This window comes from Aythya ferina, assembly GCF_964211825.1.
Source record: "Aythya ferina genome assembly, chromosome: 1".
Classification (NCBI taxonomy): Eukaryota; Metazoa; Chordata; class Aves; order Anseriformes; family Anatidae; genus Aythya; species Aythya ferina.
This window is the reverse complement of record NC_140296.1, coordinates 64,027,071-64,043,195: the sequence shown is the minus strand read 5'-3', so window position 1 is coordinate 64,043,195 and position 16,125 is coordinate 64,027,071. Positions and strand designations below refer to the sequence as shown.

General features: G+C 46.2%; 1 protein-coding gene across 1 annotated transcript in view; it reads left to right on the top strand.

The window, feature by feature from the left end:
* Positions 1 to 15,115, top strand: part of SH3RF3 (SH3 domain containing ring finger 3) — a 232,250-nt gene extending 217,135 nt beyond the window's left edge. The window contains exons 9-10 of the mRNA XM_084539157.1: positions 4,182 to 4,519; positions 11,807 to 15,115. Coding sequence (XP_084395283.1) covers positions 4,182 to 4,519; positions 11,807 to 11,975 — 507 coding nt within the window. The 3' untranslated portion in view covers positions 11,976 to 15,115. The remainder of the gene's footprint in view (positions 1 to 4,181; positions 4,520 to 11,806) is intronic.
* Positions 15,116 to 16,125: the final 1,010 nt, after the last annotated feature.

Genomic DNA, 16,125 nt, shown 5'->3' with positions numbered 1-16,125 from the left:
GAAAGATAACCCAAAAGACCACCTACTCTTCCAATGCAAGCATCGGTCACCAATAACCAAGTTGGAATCTGAATAAAAATGCATTACTCTCCAGACACTAACTTCAATTTACTGGAAAAAAGTTCTGACCAAGTTAAACAAGCAATAAAAGTGGTGTTTTGGGGGTACTGACTGATAGATGAGTTCCTCCTTGGTTCTTTAGGGCTCAGGGCAGCATTAAGCGGTTTTGTTTCTCTTTTCTTCATTTTTAAATGATTTTTTTTTCCTCCCTCTGGCTCTCTTATCTATTGATGTAACTGGTGTTGCATGAGAAATTACCTCATTTCAATGGCTGGAGCCAGTTTCTCCATCAGCTGCAGCAAGGTCTCCTCATTTATTTAATGAGCCTGGATAGGTAGGAAATGAAGTATTAGGGGCTGCAGATGAAGAAATTAAAGCCGAATTTTCTGTTTATTGGGGTGGTTTGGAAGAGAAAAAAAAAAAAAAAAGAAAAAAAGGAAAGAAAGAAAGAAAATGACGACTTGTATTAATAAAGCCAGGCTGTATAATTGGTATTTGGATTATGGCATGATTATTACTTTGCAGACACGGGACTCCGTTATCAGTCATCAGCCAAGGAGCCGCGTTCTGTGCTCGTCTCATCGCCGAAGCTGAAAGAAGAGCTGGTTATTATCTTCAAGTGGGGTTATTAATGAAGGGAAAAATCATCCCCAATTACTGTGAAGGAAAATATTTCAACATTTACATATCTGAGACTTTAATTCTGATCTAGTCTTTCATGAGTTCTTGAGCTCAGGCTGTACTCACTTTTCAAAATGCTCCCACAGAGCATCGATCAGACAGATAGAGGGGAAGTTGTACCTATCCAAGTGTTGGCTTCCCAAGGCTTCAGGGTCTCAGAAACATTGTCCATCCCATCCATGTGTTGCCAGCAACTGATTTCCACCTAGAAGGAAGGAAGAAATTCTGGCCTGCAGATACTGTCTGTGTTCACAGTCCTTTTTTTCTTAACTGGGATTTATCTGAAAGCTATTTCCACTCTTTCTCTCTTTTTTTCTTTTTTTTTCTTTTCTTTTTTTTTTTTTAAGGTATTGATCCTTATGAAATTAATGATTTGGAAATTTTTGACCGTAACCCTCCTCGAGTAAAACCTGAGCAGCACAAAGGTGCTGATTGAAATTTGGTTAGACGTGCGGGCAGCAGCCAGGAGATGGGAGAAGGGCTGTCAGGGCTGTGAATCCATCCATCAGCACAGATGCAAAGGTCTGACCTTGGTGGGTTCAGGAGGCAGGGACGTCAAACACAGTTTGCAGTCAATTGGAAATGCAGCTACCAGACAAAGAAAACTCAATAATTGCACAGCTGTTTCAGTAGATTACAGATTTCCTAGAAAGCGATATAACAGCAGCCTGTGAATGGAAAAAGGAAACCATCTTTTTTTTTTTTTTCTTTTTCGTTGAAAAACCTAATTCCTGAAAGTCATCAGATCTGTCTTCTGTCAACTTCTTCTCTCTTTTCAAAACCCACAGGGTCTGCTGAAGATTTCTCTGCAGCACTCATGCCCGCTAACGCTTAGTTGATTTACAGGGAAAACTGCTGCAGAAAGGTCTGTCTTGGACAGCCGTATAAATATTAAATTAATTTCTTATGAAGGATGGTTGCTATTACACTAAATATTAAATGAATTCATAATACTTGGACACTCGCAATAAATCCTTTCTGGGATTGCGTCCTAACATTCCGTTCCAAAATCCTTTTTTTTATTTTTCGTTTTGGTATCGAAGCCATGGAAAGGGACCAGTTGCTCTTAAAGAAACGTGTGGCTTCATAGCGCTAATGAATTCCCACGGCAGGAGGGGTTTTAACTTACTCCCGTTTTACAGCTGGGAGGAGGAGGCATGAAGGGGTTCAAGCTGAACTGCTGATCGCAGCAGGTTCAACCCCAATCTGTTTCTCATGAGAGGCATCACGATAAATTACCAGCTCCTGACAGTCCTCGTCTTGCTTGAAGTGCTCTGAGCAGAGGATCTTGGCAGTGTGAGGCCAGAAGAGGCTGCGAGCACTTGGCAGAGCCAGAGAGAGGGATGTAATGTCTGCACTCCAGGCACCCAAGGTGTTTTTGTATGTGTTCACCTCCAAATATCTTGCCCACGGGCACAGAGGGAAGGATGGGACTCTTTGGGTTTTGACTAGCAGGTCTGTGTTTTCTAAATGAAGTGCTTCATCTTAGCTCTTTGAAGACCACAGATCTTAGCCTCAAAAGTTTAGTAAAACGCTCGGCTGAATGCGAAGAGGCTGAAAAATCAATTCTTTATTTTTGCCTGTTGTTAAAGCAGAAGGACGGGTACATCAGCGAGTCCATTACAGCTCTCTGCTGTCCGAAGGATGGGAGCTTCGGTGTAGAAACTGATGCCGGAGCTAACCTCGTAGGGTGGAAGCTGTTATTGTAAACAAAACTGAATGTTTTTTAATGTATAGATGGGCGTGGATGTACGCATTTCCTTATTTCCAAAGATTTTGGCTGCTATGCCTTACGTGGTGTTAGACACACAAGGTTTCTCTAATGAAAATTTGCCAGGGTATTTAAATCAGGAGCAAAAATGAGAAGAGCTGCTACCACCTAGGAATATTAATTGTTCATTATACGGGGCTTTAGTTCCTGTAGTTACTTTGCATGTGCAAAGCTGCCAATTAAAGGGGCTCAGAGTGCTCACTGCTGCACAATAGCCATTTCTCCAGAGTCCCACAAGGGCTATTGTGTGCTGGCACTGACCTTTAGACACCTTCAAACCCATATTGACACAGGCTGCCGGCATCATGAGAGCTGTTGTTTCAGTGAGCTACAGGGAACGGAGAGGTTTGCAGTTTCTGAAGAGCTTTAAAATTTGATGTAATGATGACAGCTGCGATATTTCTTAATTAGAGAGTGAGAGAAACACTCTCTTACACACATGAAGTATTTTCTGGTACCTCAGGTGAGTTGCAGTGAACACAGCTACCACAGCTCCTGCAAGGCTGCCTTCTGGACAGGGAGGGGAGATGCTCCTCGGGGGCCTTTGGCTTGCTTTTCTGGTGCATCCAGGGGAATGAAGGCAGTGGTTTAGACCTGACGGTGCCATATGGCCAGCCTCCCTTGGCTTCCACAGGTTCTGCCCGGATGAACATCTTGGCAGGAGGGATCCCTTCATCCGTAGAGTAACCTGTAAGTGACAAATGCCCTTAATAGCTGGAGCTGGTGGTATGCAGGAGAGCACCATACGTAGCATAGCTCAGAGTGTTCTTCAAAAATCACCGGACGTTGTCTCTGAAATAACAACTACACTTTGCTTTTGCTCTTCCATATTTTAACATTTATGGTATTTCTGCTTTCTGATCAGTCCGTGACAGCTGAAAAGTGCAAACGAGAACTTGGGGAGCTGGGCTATCAGATGCTCCAAGTACATTTCCAAGTAGATTTACTACTCTGAGCATCTTCTAAAAGCTTATATCTATTTTAGTGTAGCCCTCCTATTCTTCAAAGCTGCTTTGAAAAATTACTTCAGCAGTCAGCACATAAATGAGCATCATTTGAAACCTCGCATGAGACATTTTGTCTACAGAGAATAAATAAATTGCTGGCTCGTATTTCCAAACAGTGTTCCTGCTCAAAGATAGAGAGATCCTTTTCCATGAGCATTGTGGTTGCTGGGTTCATTTCCTTTCCCCCCCCAGGAACCTACTATAGAACAAATTATCAAATATAGCCAAACTTCTCAGCCCCGAGTCTCTGAAGATAGTCTTGGATAATGCCTTGCACGTCTGATGGAGGAGAGAGAAACCTAACAGACGTTTAACAAAACTTCTTGTGTGGTTAAAAAAAAAAAAGTGGAAAAATGACTGCAGAGCATTGCTGGTTGCAACTCGAGCCTCGTGCTCTGTGCCAGAAGATGGGCAGTTTCTGCACACAGTGCACTCAAAAAAACTTTCTACCTGCAGGAAAGAATATTCTGTGTTTGTGCTTGAGGTAGACATGTAGCAGAATTTCTCATTGTTATAAAAATCATGCAGGGTCTGACGCATCTCTTCAGCAAGAGGTTGAACTCTTTTATGAAGTTTCCTGCCACACGGTGATATTTTCCAGCAGAAGAACAGGGATGAGGGATGTCTGCCCACTGCCCTAATTTCCTTTGGTTCCTTTGCAGAAGGAGAAGAAGAGTGGGCTGCTGAAGCTGCTAGCAGGAGCATCAACGAAAAAGAAGTCGCGCTCCCCGCCGTCCGTGTCCCCCACGCACGACCCCCAGGCGGCCATCGAAGGGGTCCTACAAGGGGCAGTGGGACCCGAGCTCTCCTCCCTCTCCAGCCACGGCAGGGCCGGCTCGTGCCCTATCGAGAGCGAAATGCAGGGAGCCATGGGGCTGGAGCCTCTGCACAGAAAAACAGGCTCCTTGGATTTGAATTTCTCCATCCCTTCTCCTGCCAGGCAGCCCCTCTCTTCCATGGCAGCTATTCGGCCAGAGCCCAAGCCTTTGCCTCGGGAAAGGTAAGCTGGGTGTCTCCAGGGGTCACCTGGAGCATGCAGCCATCCTCAGGGAGAGCTGCAAGCTTGACTTGCTCAAGGGTTGTTGGGTTTTTCAGCTCTGGAGATTGACTGCAGGTGGCTAAATGGAGAGGAGGGCAGTGCTTTCTCAGCCCAAAGGGTGTGGGTTCTGTGGCAAATACCACTTTATAAAGGGGATCCCAGCATTTTAATAAACTCATGAGGCTCTCATGTAGCAATTTTGGAACAACAGTAAAGCTGCAGAAATTTGAAAGAAATCATTTTTGTCTGAGAGTATGAAAGAGGCGAAATGAAATGCGTCAGACAGGTCAGCCTGACTCTGAATCTAGTCAGGGTTACAGAGCAGCTGATGCAGGGCATCACAAGGGATGCTACAGGACAGTCCACACCTTACAGTGTTCACTGAAGGCAGGTTGAAATTTGGCTGGGATGATAACAGTGTCCCTGTGACATATTTAAACTTCTCTAAGGCATCTGGCCTGTTACCACAAAGTGTCCTGCTGAGCAAACTGTACAGAGATGACCAGCAGATACCACGTAGATTGCAGACTGATTCATTGCATGTAACTCTAGACTGGGAATCCCTAACAAAAGAGTTGGGTCTTGGACCTGCACTGCCCAGCATAAAGTCTATGCTGCTGCAGGACATGTGATTAAAGTGGGAGGAAGGTGATGAAGAGGGTAGACACGATGGTACAGGGATAATTCAATACCCAGGAACAGCATATTTCAGAAGAGCCAAATTTGAGGTGAGATGGAGTGAGCTCAGAGGAATATCATAAGAACAATGGAAAATTTAAAACAATGTGCTGTTAGGAAGTGATACGCAGATCTTTGTTGCATCTGTTAAATAGCAGGCTTAGGAACAGCTTGGTACCAGGCTGTAGGAGACTGAAGAAGGGAACAGACATGGGAATATTTTTATTCTGGGTTGAGCATTTTGTCTGAAAGAGATGTGGTGGTTCAAGCACAGCTATTAGGCTTGAAGCAGAAATAAATACAGGCAAGTCCTTCAGCGCTGTAATGAAGGCAGCAAGAGCACACTATCAGAGTAGTCTCTTGCCCTTAAAATCCATGAAAAACCAATTTAGTGAAAAGAGTGAAAAACCAATCCCTATTTAGGCACACTTAATTTGGTCTACATCAGTTTAGATTAATGCTATAAGAAAAGCTAAATCAATATAAACCAGATTTAGCACCGGCGTAACTACATCAGTGGAATGCTGCACCTTTAGTTAAACCTAGCCATGAGAAGAAGCCGGGAGGAGCATTATTCCCTGGCGACACCTTATTTAACACGCCAGGGCCAGCCTCGTATCCTACAAATTTCTCATTTCAGCTCTGGAGGGCCCTGACAGTGAGACGTTCAACTAATGGCAATTATAAGCAGCTGGAGTGAAACAGGATGGAGCCGGAGGGACACAAGTTAGCTGCGTCTGCTCAGCCTTGCTGGGATGAGGAGCAAATGCATCTAGGCTGCTACGACTGTGCAAAGCCTTCCGCTTGCAGTATATGGTGGGGAGGAACTTCCTCCGGTTTTAAGCGTTTTGATTCCTGAGTCTTAAATCTGAAAATAAGCTATAATTGAAGTAACCCTAATTATACACAGCAGGCAAGATGCTTTAATTGATTTATGAATTAACTTCCATATCATTGGTGTATCTGCGTTCCTTAACTGATCGTATGGGCTTTTTCATGCCCATAATGGGAAATATTAATTACCTTCATGCACTAGGAAGGATAATGCTTAGTCCTGGAATAATCTGAGCAGATACATTAAACACTTGTCTCTTAGAAATTCATCCCACATCCATCTGTGCTCATTAAATCATCAAATTGCTCAGAAGTACCAAATTATATTTTTTTTAAAACAAATTACGGTTTTCAAACCACTTGTTCTCTTCACATCTGGCAGCGGAGGAACTTGCATTCAACATCACTCAGCTCCACATTTCGCTTGTTTGCATTTTGGTGCATTTCATCTGCACAGTAGGAGCAATTCTCCGAGAAAGAAAAGGGAGGGGAGGAAAAGGAAAAAGAAAAAAAAAAAAAAAAAGGTTAGATAAACAGATTCAGATGCTGGATGAAATTTTAAAAAGCTGCGGAGCATTTCAGCGCACTTAGCTGTACTTGGCTTTCTGTCCCCCAACGCCCATCTGTGCGCACAGAAACGGAGCACGGGAAGGTTGGAAGGAGTAGCACATTCCTTCATATTTACGGCATTCGAACGGGGCTCACACAGGCAGCAGAGCACCGCTACTTCTCCCCTGCAGGCTGCCCGGCGTCTCCGGCACTCGCCACGGCCAGGCTACTGGTCAAGGACAAGCAGCCGTGCCACTAGCACCAGTGGGAGGTGCATGACATGGTCCTCATTGCAGCTTTTTTATTTACTTTATTTTATTTTATTTTATTTTATTTTATTTTATTTTATTTTATTTTATTTTATTTTATTTTATTTTATTTTATTTTATTTTATTTTATTTATTTTTTATTTTATTTTATTTTATTTTATTTTATTTTATTGTTTATTTATCTTTTCTTTTCCCTGCCACCCCCTTCAAGAAGATGCGCGCGGAGAGGAGCGGGAGAGCCGAGGGGGTGCGTGCCTGAGCCGTGTCCCCCCGGCTGGCTGGCACCGTTCCCAAATGCGAACCTGAGTGAAACATGTCACGCGTTGTTGACTCTTTCGTAGGGACTGGCACTCATTCTCTGATGAAGCTTTTATGGCCAGCCCTGCCGTCACGACCGGCGCAGCCGCGCGGTGTTCGCGTGGTTTTCGGGGAGCCTTCGAGCACGTTGTGGCCACAGCAGCACTGCAGAATAAAATAGGAGCAGTGAGTCTGACCTTTAAAATAGCCCCCTCCGTGTTCCCCTGTGTCCTCCCTACAAATCACTGCCACGTTAGAAATCGAGCTCTCAATTCAAGGGAGCATTCAAGCATGTGCTCAGCGCCCATTGACTTCAATTTCGGCGTGCACGTATGTCTTTGCCAGAAGGAAAGCAAAGGAAGGGCGTGCTTCTTTCCTGGAAAGCAATACCAGAGAAATGACCCCGGGAGTGTGTTCTAACCAAACACGTGTACACATGGTTAGGTGCTTCTCCAACTAGGGTCACCTGCCTCAGGACTGGGGAACTGGAATTAGCCACCTCGGGAATTGAATCCTGCAATATTTCCAGAGTGGAGGTTAGCCCTGCAGTCCTAATTTGCCTTATTGTACCCCTATTTTGTAAATCTCTGTGCCTCCATCATTGTACTGGATGCACATATTGACTCAGTGAGCAGATACTTGTTTTTTGTTTTTTTCCCCCTTCAGTGTTCAGGCCTGAGCTCAGCCCTTAATTACCGATCAGTTCTGATCAATGCTGCTCAATGCCTGTCTGCGTGCACTGGCAGAGGAGCCCGCGTGAGTAATTCAGACCAGACAACTGCCTCCCACGCTGCTAAAATGCATGAGATGAGTCTCGCTCTGTGGAAAGCGTGGCACGAGGCTCTGCAGCTGGAGGAGTCGGAGAATCCGCTCGCCTCGCACCTGCACTACTCAGTGAATTTATCCGGGGTCACTGGCTTGGCATCTTCCAGCCTCCGCAGAGGATGAGGTGGCTTCGGCAGCCACACGTCTCTTCCCTTACGTGCTCAGCTCAGCACGGCTTCCCTCTCAGCAGGCAGGTCCACACCTCATCTCAGGGCTTCCAGTTTCCATCATGGTCCTGTTTTTCCTCAGCTCCCCGAGTATAGGGAGGCAATAGCAGTTTGGGAAAGCCCTCACCTGCGTCCTGCTGGCACTGCAAAAATACCCTGACGTTCTCCCTCGAAGTGATGGGACCATCCAGGCTGCACGTGGGACCCTCAGCCTGACATTGTGGAGAGTTTGGGATGAAATGGTCAGCCTGTGGCAGAGTTATGACTGTCTGAAGGTACAATTTGCAGCAGAAAATACCCAACGTCGTTAATAATAGGCAGAGGTGCTTGCCACACTTGTAATCGTGGTTGGTGCCCAGCCACTTAGCGTTTTGAAAAGTTGGTGAGTTAGAGGTATAGCGTGACCTCGACAAAAATGGGATGTGTCTGAGATCCATCTGAAATGCCAGGAGGCAGCATGATGTGAGGAAACCTGCAATTTTATTGCAGCTTCTCAAAGACAAGGGGACAAAAAGGGAAATGGAAAGTGGAGATATAAATAGAAGCAGAGAGGACTGCCTTTTTGGGAGCGAGGGAGAACGTCTTGGGGGGGGAAAAGAGAAAAAGGTCTTTTCTGCCAGAAAAGACGGCTAATCTATGTATTTGCATATATGTATGGCTAATACATGAGTTAAGCTCTAGAGAAAAAAAAAAACAAACTAGGCTGAAATGCCACCTGGAGGTTTCAGAGTGGCAGCACATGCTCTGACAGGAGCGATTTATGGTGCCTGCGAGCCCCTTGCTGGCAGCCCTGCCGTCTGATCATTTTTTTCTGCACACTGCAACTTTGATTGCTCTGGCTCTCCCCGGCACTGCTTCAAAAGCCTCTCAAGGGAAACAAAAATGCAAGCATCTTATTTTATTTTATATTTTTTTTTTTGTCTCCCACGGAGGACTTATTAACCGATTTGCAAGGGCTTTTGTATCTAAGATTTCCTTATTCCATCAAAAACACTTCGGTGTTATCCTAGGAGGTACCGTAGTTAATTAAATTTAAACCGTAGCGTTTGGGGTTTCCTTAAATGGGAAGGAGTGCTTCGTTTTGTAAGGCAGTGACTGGGATTTATTTTTTTTAACTCTCCAAGGAAATGCTCTGAGGATCCCTTTTATGAAGATGGGCACATTCTTATGGAGCGCGGTCACCTCCCTTCAAATGTGAACCATTTAGGGACGGCCAACTCATCACTCCTAGGGCCCAGCCTGCCTTTAAAAGGTTGGCCGTGCACTTAAGGTATGACCTGAGGTGTTGGCAGTCACAGGTGGGTTTTTGGGGGACCCTGCACCAGACACAACCTTTTGCTGTTCCAGCCCTCCTCTTCCTCAGAGCCTTTCGAGATCCCGGAGCAGAGCTCCGGTTGTACGTGGAGTTGTGAGATCTGAAACTTGGCGTCGTCTTAGCTAAAATTGTTCCACTCTGATAATTTAATTAATCAACACTGCAGCGGAGTGTTTGAAATAATGTGTGCATTCATTTGCATAATGGCTGTAATTGGCAAAGCCTCACGATGTAAGTGTAGCGGTTCCACAGATGATAGCGTGATAGACCGTTTTCCTGCAGCCAGCCAGCAGCACACTTTTCAACCTCCATTATTTGCTTTTCCGCAGAGAAAGGAAGTGACAATGAGATTTATTGATGGAGGTGACCAACAGATTTTTGATGGCACTCAAACAAACCCATTTCCCACACGACACTATTGCCCTGTCAAGTTAATGAGGCTGTAATCAGGTTTTTGAACAGAACCCCCACTCCAAATGGAGTTGAATGTGTTTCCAAGTAACAGGACGTTTGGCCGTGGAGGTGTCCAAACGTGTAGCCAAATCTGGTATTTTCACAGTCATGTCAAAACGGGGTCCCTAGCTTCAGAACGGTGGTCACTAGCTACTTGAGAAATGTCTGCAAAGAAAATGAGCAGCTGCCACTCAACAACCAAGTTAGGCTGGATATTAGGAAGAACTTCTTTACTGAAAGGGTTGTGAGGCATTGGAATGGGCTGCCCAGGGAAGTGGTGGAGTCTCCATCCCTGGAGGTCTTTAAAAGATGTTTAGATGTAGAGCTCAGTGATATGGTTTAGTGGAGGACTGTTAGTGTTAGGTCAGAGGTTGGACTCTGGGATCTTGGAGGTCTCTTCCAACCTAGATGATTCTGGGGTTCTCTGATTCTCTGGTTCTGTAACCCCTTGCCTTGGTACCACCTCACAGGGAATGGCTGCAGGGAGTGCTCCAGATCCTTCAGTGCATGTCAAACTCAGTCCTATAAGACAGGATATTATTTTAAATAAATGCTTGCCTGATAAAAGCTTGACTGGGGCATCAGCGGCCATCCAGCGGTTGTGGAAATATTAATCCTCAGGAGATGGGCTTTAGATAATCAATTGGCAACTATCGTACCATATTCATTACGTTGCAATTAGCAAGACAGGTATTGATTGTTAAGCAAACACCAGAGGACCGTGAAAGTACACGTGCTGAGAAGGAAGAAGAGTGAGGCAGTGAGTTCCCAGCTCTGCTCACAAGTGCGCCGGTGTAAAAGGGCCTGGGTAGGGCTCCCTCTTGGTTTGGAGAGGCTTCGAAAGCAATTTCACATCTTTCCAGTTTAGTTTCCCTTTGGGTTTGAGGGACCCAAAGTACATTCATAGCAAGAAGACAAATGTGAAGTGCTTTGGCTGCTCTGCTGATACCAAAGGCAGTCTGCCAGAGCCCTGCCAAGTCCCGTTTGGGATGGAGGGATGCAGCAGTGAGCGAGGCTGTCGCTCCAGGCATGTGGCAGCACCGTCCTGCTGTCACCATCCGGCTCCAGAGCACGTCCCAGCGAAGCCTCTGGTCGATCTGGCCAGCAATCTTCCCATGATATTGAGTTTTAGTAGAAAATGTAGCTGCCTCAGACACAACTGCTTGGAGAAAACCTGACTTACTGATGTTCCCAAACGTATTTTTCCTCAAGGTTTCTGGTTCGCAGGAAGCGGGGGAGGGAGAGGCGAGGTGATGTTTCTGCCTCGAAACACAGCCAGTTTTTTTTTTTATTTTTCCCAATTACAAATCTTCCCATGTCTTCCTGGCCGAGCTAGCAGCAGCCCCTGGGGCCGCCGGGCTGAGGAATGGGGCGCAGGAGGGGAGGAGGAAGCCGGCTCCTTTCTCTGTCCCGGAGCAGGCCGGCCTGACATGGGGTTTCAGGCAGCTGCTGGCTCTGACACTTCATTAGCAGCAAAAGCAGCATGAAAGCCAGGCTGCCTTACAGATCTCACTTTACAGTTCGGCACCAGAAAGAGGCAAAAGGCTCCCAGCAGCCAAGCGGGGGCTGGCACGCATCTCTCTCCCTGGGGATGCATCCCTCCCAGTCACATCCCTAGGGAACCCCCCAGGGGGCCCTCAATGGGGTTGAGGGGTCTGACAGACACCCTGTCTGTCCACACAGCCCCTCACATCCAGCCCAGGAGGTGCTGAGGGACTCAGGATGGTGCCAAACAAGCTGAGGGGGGGACAAGGCGCAGGCCCGGCCATGCCCGCCCATCTCTTGCGACATGGCCGCCCCGCACCACAGGTCGGGGTCGGGGGCTGTGTCTGACACCCTCTTTGCCTTTTTTGTTTCCAAGGTACCGCGTTGTGGTTCCCTACCCGCCGCAGAGCGAGGCGGAGATCGAACTGAAGGAAGGAGACATTGTGTTTGTGCACAAGAAGCGGGAGGACGGCTGGTACAAAGGGACGCTACAGAGGAACGGCAGGACGGGCCTCTTTCCCGGGAGCTTTGTAGAGAGCTTCTGAGCACGGAGCACGGCTCTCCGGGCTGGAGGAGCTGTCAGGGGAAACTGCATAGCACAAGGAGAGACAGCAAAGGGAAACTGGACTGATAACCACTGCCATTTTTATTTCCAAAGACTCCCCCAGGCCCTTCAGTCTACAGCTCTGGAGACGCAGCGCCCCGCTGTGCTTCTGAACCCGCGCGCGGTGCATACAGTGGTATGTTGAAGTAGTGCCTTCCACCTGGAATCACAGACTGAAAGGACGCCCATCCGGACTGTACGTGACCCGAACTCCGGCTGTTATCCCTTTGTGTAAATTATAGAGAAAATATCTTTAAAAAAAAAAAAAAAGAAAGAAAGAATGAAAAAAAAAAATTAAGAGGAAAGTTGTTATATTGCTGTAACTTATTTGTCAGAGCTGCAGTGTTCTTATTACTGGCCTATGCAAGATGGATTTGAGAGTTCACGGAGGTGTGCTAGGAAGCTCTTAAACTGGGATTTTGTTTTTTCTTGACGGAAAAAGAGGGAGGGGAGGGTGGAATAAAAATAAATAAATAAATAAAAAATCACGACTAAAGATTTGCGCGTCGTCTTGCAAGAAAGAAGGAGGAGTCCAAAACGTTAACGTCATGCTTTCTATATACCTCAGAGAGATGCTGCGTGAGTTTGTCGGTAAGTGTGTCAGTGCTCAGAGTCCCCCGTCATCCGATGTGTCCCGGCATTTGCACCGGGGAGATCCTGGAGGAAGTTTGGCTCCACCATGAAACTGTGGTTATTCAAGCAGAATCCCTTTTGCCCGTCTTCTGCCCTTATTATATGCAGCATGGAGTTGTGTCCTTCCGTATCACTTTCCATTGCTTTTTTGTAATGACGTACCTTTTTACTGTAAGAATTGTTATACTTTATATATATTCCTACTAGATCAGACATTTCCTCTTTTTCATACATCTGGTGCTATTTTTTTTAATTGTTCAAGATGCGGTTTGGTTAAACAGAGAGGCTGCAACAAAGCTTGCATTCAACACACAAAATCAGAAGTGTACCAGAAGAACGAGATCAGACTGTTCATGCTTCATAGAGGAAAAGAGAAAAAGCTGCTTGGTCACTGATAAATATACCTGGAGGAGCGTGCCCGTGCAATATGCACACGCTCGCTCTCTCTTGCATATTTATAGTGTCTGAAGACCCACGCTGAAGCACAGCATTCTGTCTGGAGAGTGATAATTACTCCAGAATTGGAAGCAATTCCCGGAGGAGTCGCTTTAATTGACTTTTTCATGGCAATAAGAAGAACACTGCAGGTTCTAGCACGCGCAGGGACCTTGGAGTTTTCCTCTGTTGTTGCATCACGGAGATGAGAGCTGATCTGCGACGGCTGTAATTAGCATTACCGACACACGATTTCTTACTGTAGAAATGTACAGTTTTTGGAGACTGTTCAATTTCTTAACACAGTCAAGCTACAATACAAATCGTATCAGGCAATATGAGCTTCCATCTACCAGGGACTTAAAGGTGCAATAAATGTAAAGCGAGTTTAGTCAGTTATTCCTATGAAGCAGAATGAGAAAAATTCAATAATGTAATTGTGAGAGTATTTAAAAAGAAATCAGCTCTTGGTGAATGAAATGTGATGAAAGAATTTTCTTAGCTGTATCTGTACCTTGCCTTTCCCGGCGGCTGGCTCTTCGCCAAAGCCAACATGTGGTGGTCATTTAAAAGCATGTTGGAGGCACTGTAACCTGGAGATGATCTTATTAAAAGGAAGAGGCCCAGTGGGTGATCATCATTACTACGTTGCCAGTATTTCATATGTGAAGGTGTAAGTTTTTTTTTTCATTCAAGCCGTGTATACTAGTACATATCAAAAAACGTGTAAGTGAAGGTTCCTATTTAAGTTCAGCTCTGTGACTTTGTTCTCTGTAAAATAAGTTTCTTCTTGCTGTCACACGTAACAAACAGATTCCAGAAACACAGTCCATGGCCAAGTATAGCACCTTCGAACAGGGAGGCATTATTTTCAGGATGTTTCTTTTTATATTCAACGTTGCCGCATTTGTTCGTATTCCAGATTGTAATGAGTCAGCCACTAAAAGTTTAGTTACTGTTGAGAGGAAATTGCCTTTTCATAACCTCTAAGAGATTGAAGAAATGTCTTCTGGAAAGACTTGCTTGAGAATAGAGCCATATCAGTCCGTTTATTTGGTCCAAATCACAATTGGTATCGCTGCACCTCAAACAGGAAACTGCACAGTTAGCGAGTTGGAAATGCCAAAATGCGTGTTATTGAGTCCAATAAAAATTCTGGGTTAGCTCCGTCAGAGGCGGGGAGATTTTTCTGACAACTTACAGCGGTTAAAGTTCTTTTAAAATTCTGTTCCATGGGTGCATTTACTACACGCAGCAAAACAGAACAGGATGACGGCTTGGTTGCTGCCTATTGTGTTTAGCCAGATCTAAAATGGTTCCAGATTTCCACCTTTTAACGCTTAACTCTAGCAGGACAAAAGTTGGTATGTGAGAAGATAAAGGGAAACACGCAGATGTTGTGTCGTGAAATCAGTGCTTTAATATCTATTCTGCAGGGGAGGATGGTGGGTTTTTTAATGGACAACAACCCTTCCCGTCATACCTCCTGCAAGGAAAAATAGTTGGGGCTGGGGGGGGGGAGATCTGTTTGGATCACAGCTGTTTTCTGGCCCCTGTTTACTGCTTAGCATCACACTTCGGGTTATTGAGTAATCTTCCTGGACAAATCACTTCCATGCAGGGAGCACAAGTGCAGAACAAAATACAGATCCGTGATACGGAAACGTGACCCAGTGCCATTTGGAAAGTCCTGGGCTGAGAGAGGTTTGACTTGTACTGTGGTCTAACTTCTACCTGTCTTACAAGGGGAAGGGGAAGGAGATTTGCATCTCCTGCAACAGGGAGGGAAAGGGGAAGAATCCTTCTGGTGGCCTCAGTCTGTAAAATGCCAGGTTTGCTGTTCTAGAAGTGGGTTCAAGTGATTGAACGAATTGTTTGGACTTTGCACAGCTCAGAAAATGTTTTGTTATACATGAATGTTAATGTGGTTTAGGAAATGTTGGCGGATATGAGTACAAATGAACTACAATGACTGTGTTTCTGATTCTTTAAATAAAATAAACATTAAGGCAACTCGATTGAGGTTTCTCTCTTCATTAGAGATAATTTCTTCACTCAGAGGGTGCTGAGGCACGGGCACAGGCTGCCCAGAGAAGCTGTGGCTGCCCCATCCCTGGAGGTGCTCAGGGCGTTTTCAAGGACCTCAGCAGCCTTCAACCCTCAGACTGAGAAGGTTGATGGGCAGAAGAAGAAGAAGAAGAAGAAGAAGAAGAAGAAGAAGAAGAAGAAGAAGAAGACCCCTGCATGGGCACAGGCAACGTGCTGGCAGCGTGCCCCGTGTGTCCCCAGGGCTGAGTACAGCCGGGGAACCTGCAGACCTGGCTCCTGAGTCAAAAAAATTAAAACGTGGGATACGCAGGAATTAAAACATGGGGAGGCAGCAGCTTTCCCTCCTGTTTAGCCTCGCCAGCTGCCCGGTTTGACCCACAGGACGGTGCAAAATGCCATCGGGAGGAGCAGGCCAGCTACTTTCCGAGGCCACGTACCTCGCTGAGCCCCGGCCCCGCACCTCGCGCTTTGCTCCTGCCCCAGCGCGCGACGCGATTCCAGCCAGGTTTCAACAGAAAAATAATCATCGTAAAGTTGTGACGCGGCTTGGCTGGGCCGAAACTGCTTGTGGAGAGCAGAACCACCTGGACAACATCTGCGGGGCTTTCCTGCGTCCAAAAGCTCTTCCTGACATCAGCAGCTCCTTACAACATGGTGAACCTGGCAGACCCGCAGCTCGGCGCACCGCTGCCAAGCCAAATAAATGAGCTGTCCTAGCAGGAGAGCCAAGAGGTGATACAGTCTGGAGAAGGCCCCGTCCTCACATCCCAGCCTTTCATGTAGCAAAAATAACTTTCCAAGCGGCCACAGATGGATTTCCAATTACTGGAGCGTGGGTGTCTCCCCCACCCACAGAAACCCACTTGTTTTTTCTCAGCCACCCGAGCCAGGCCACCAGGCAGGGGCTGGCACTGGGCTCCTCTTCCCCCCGTAGTTATAGGGGCAGCTCTGCTGCAGGTGAGCCCATCCCCTTG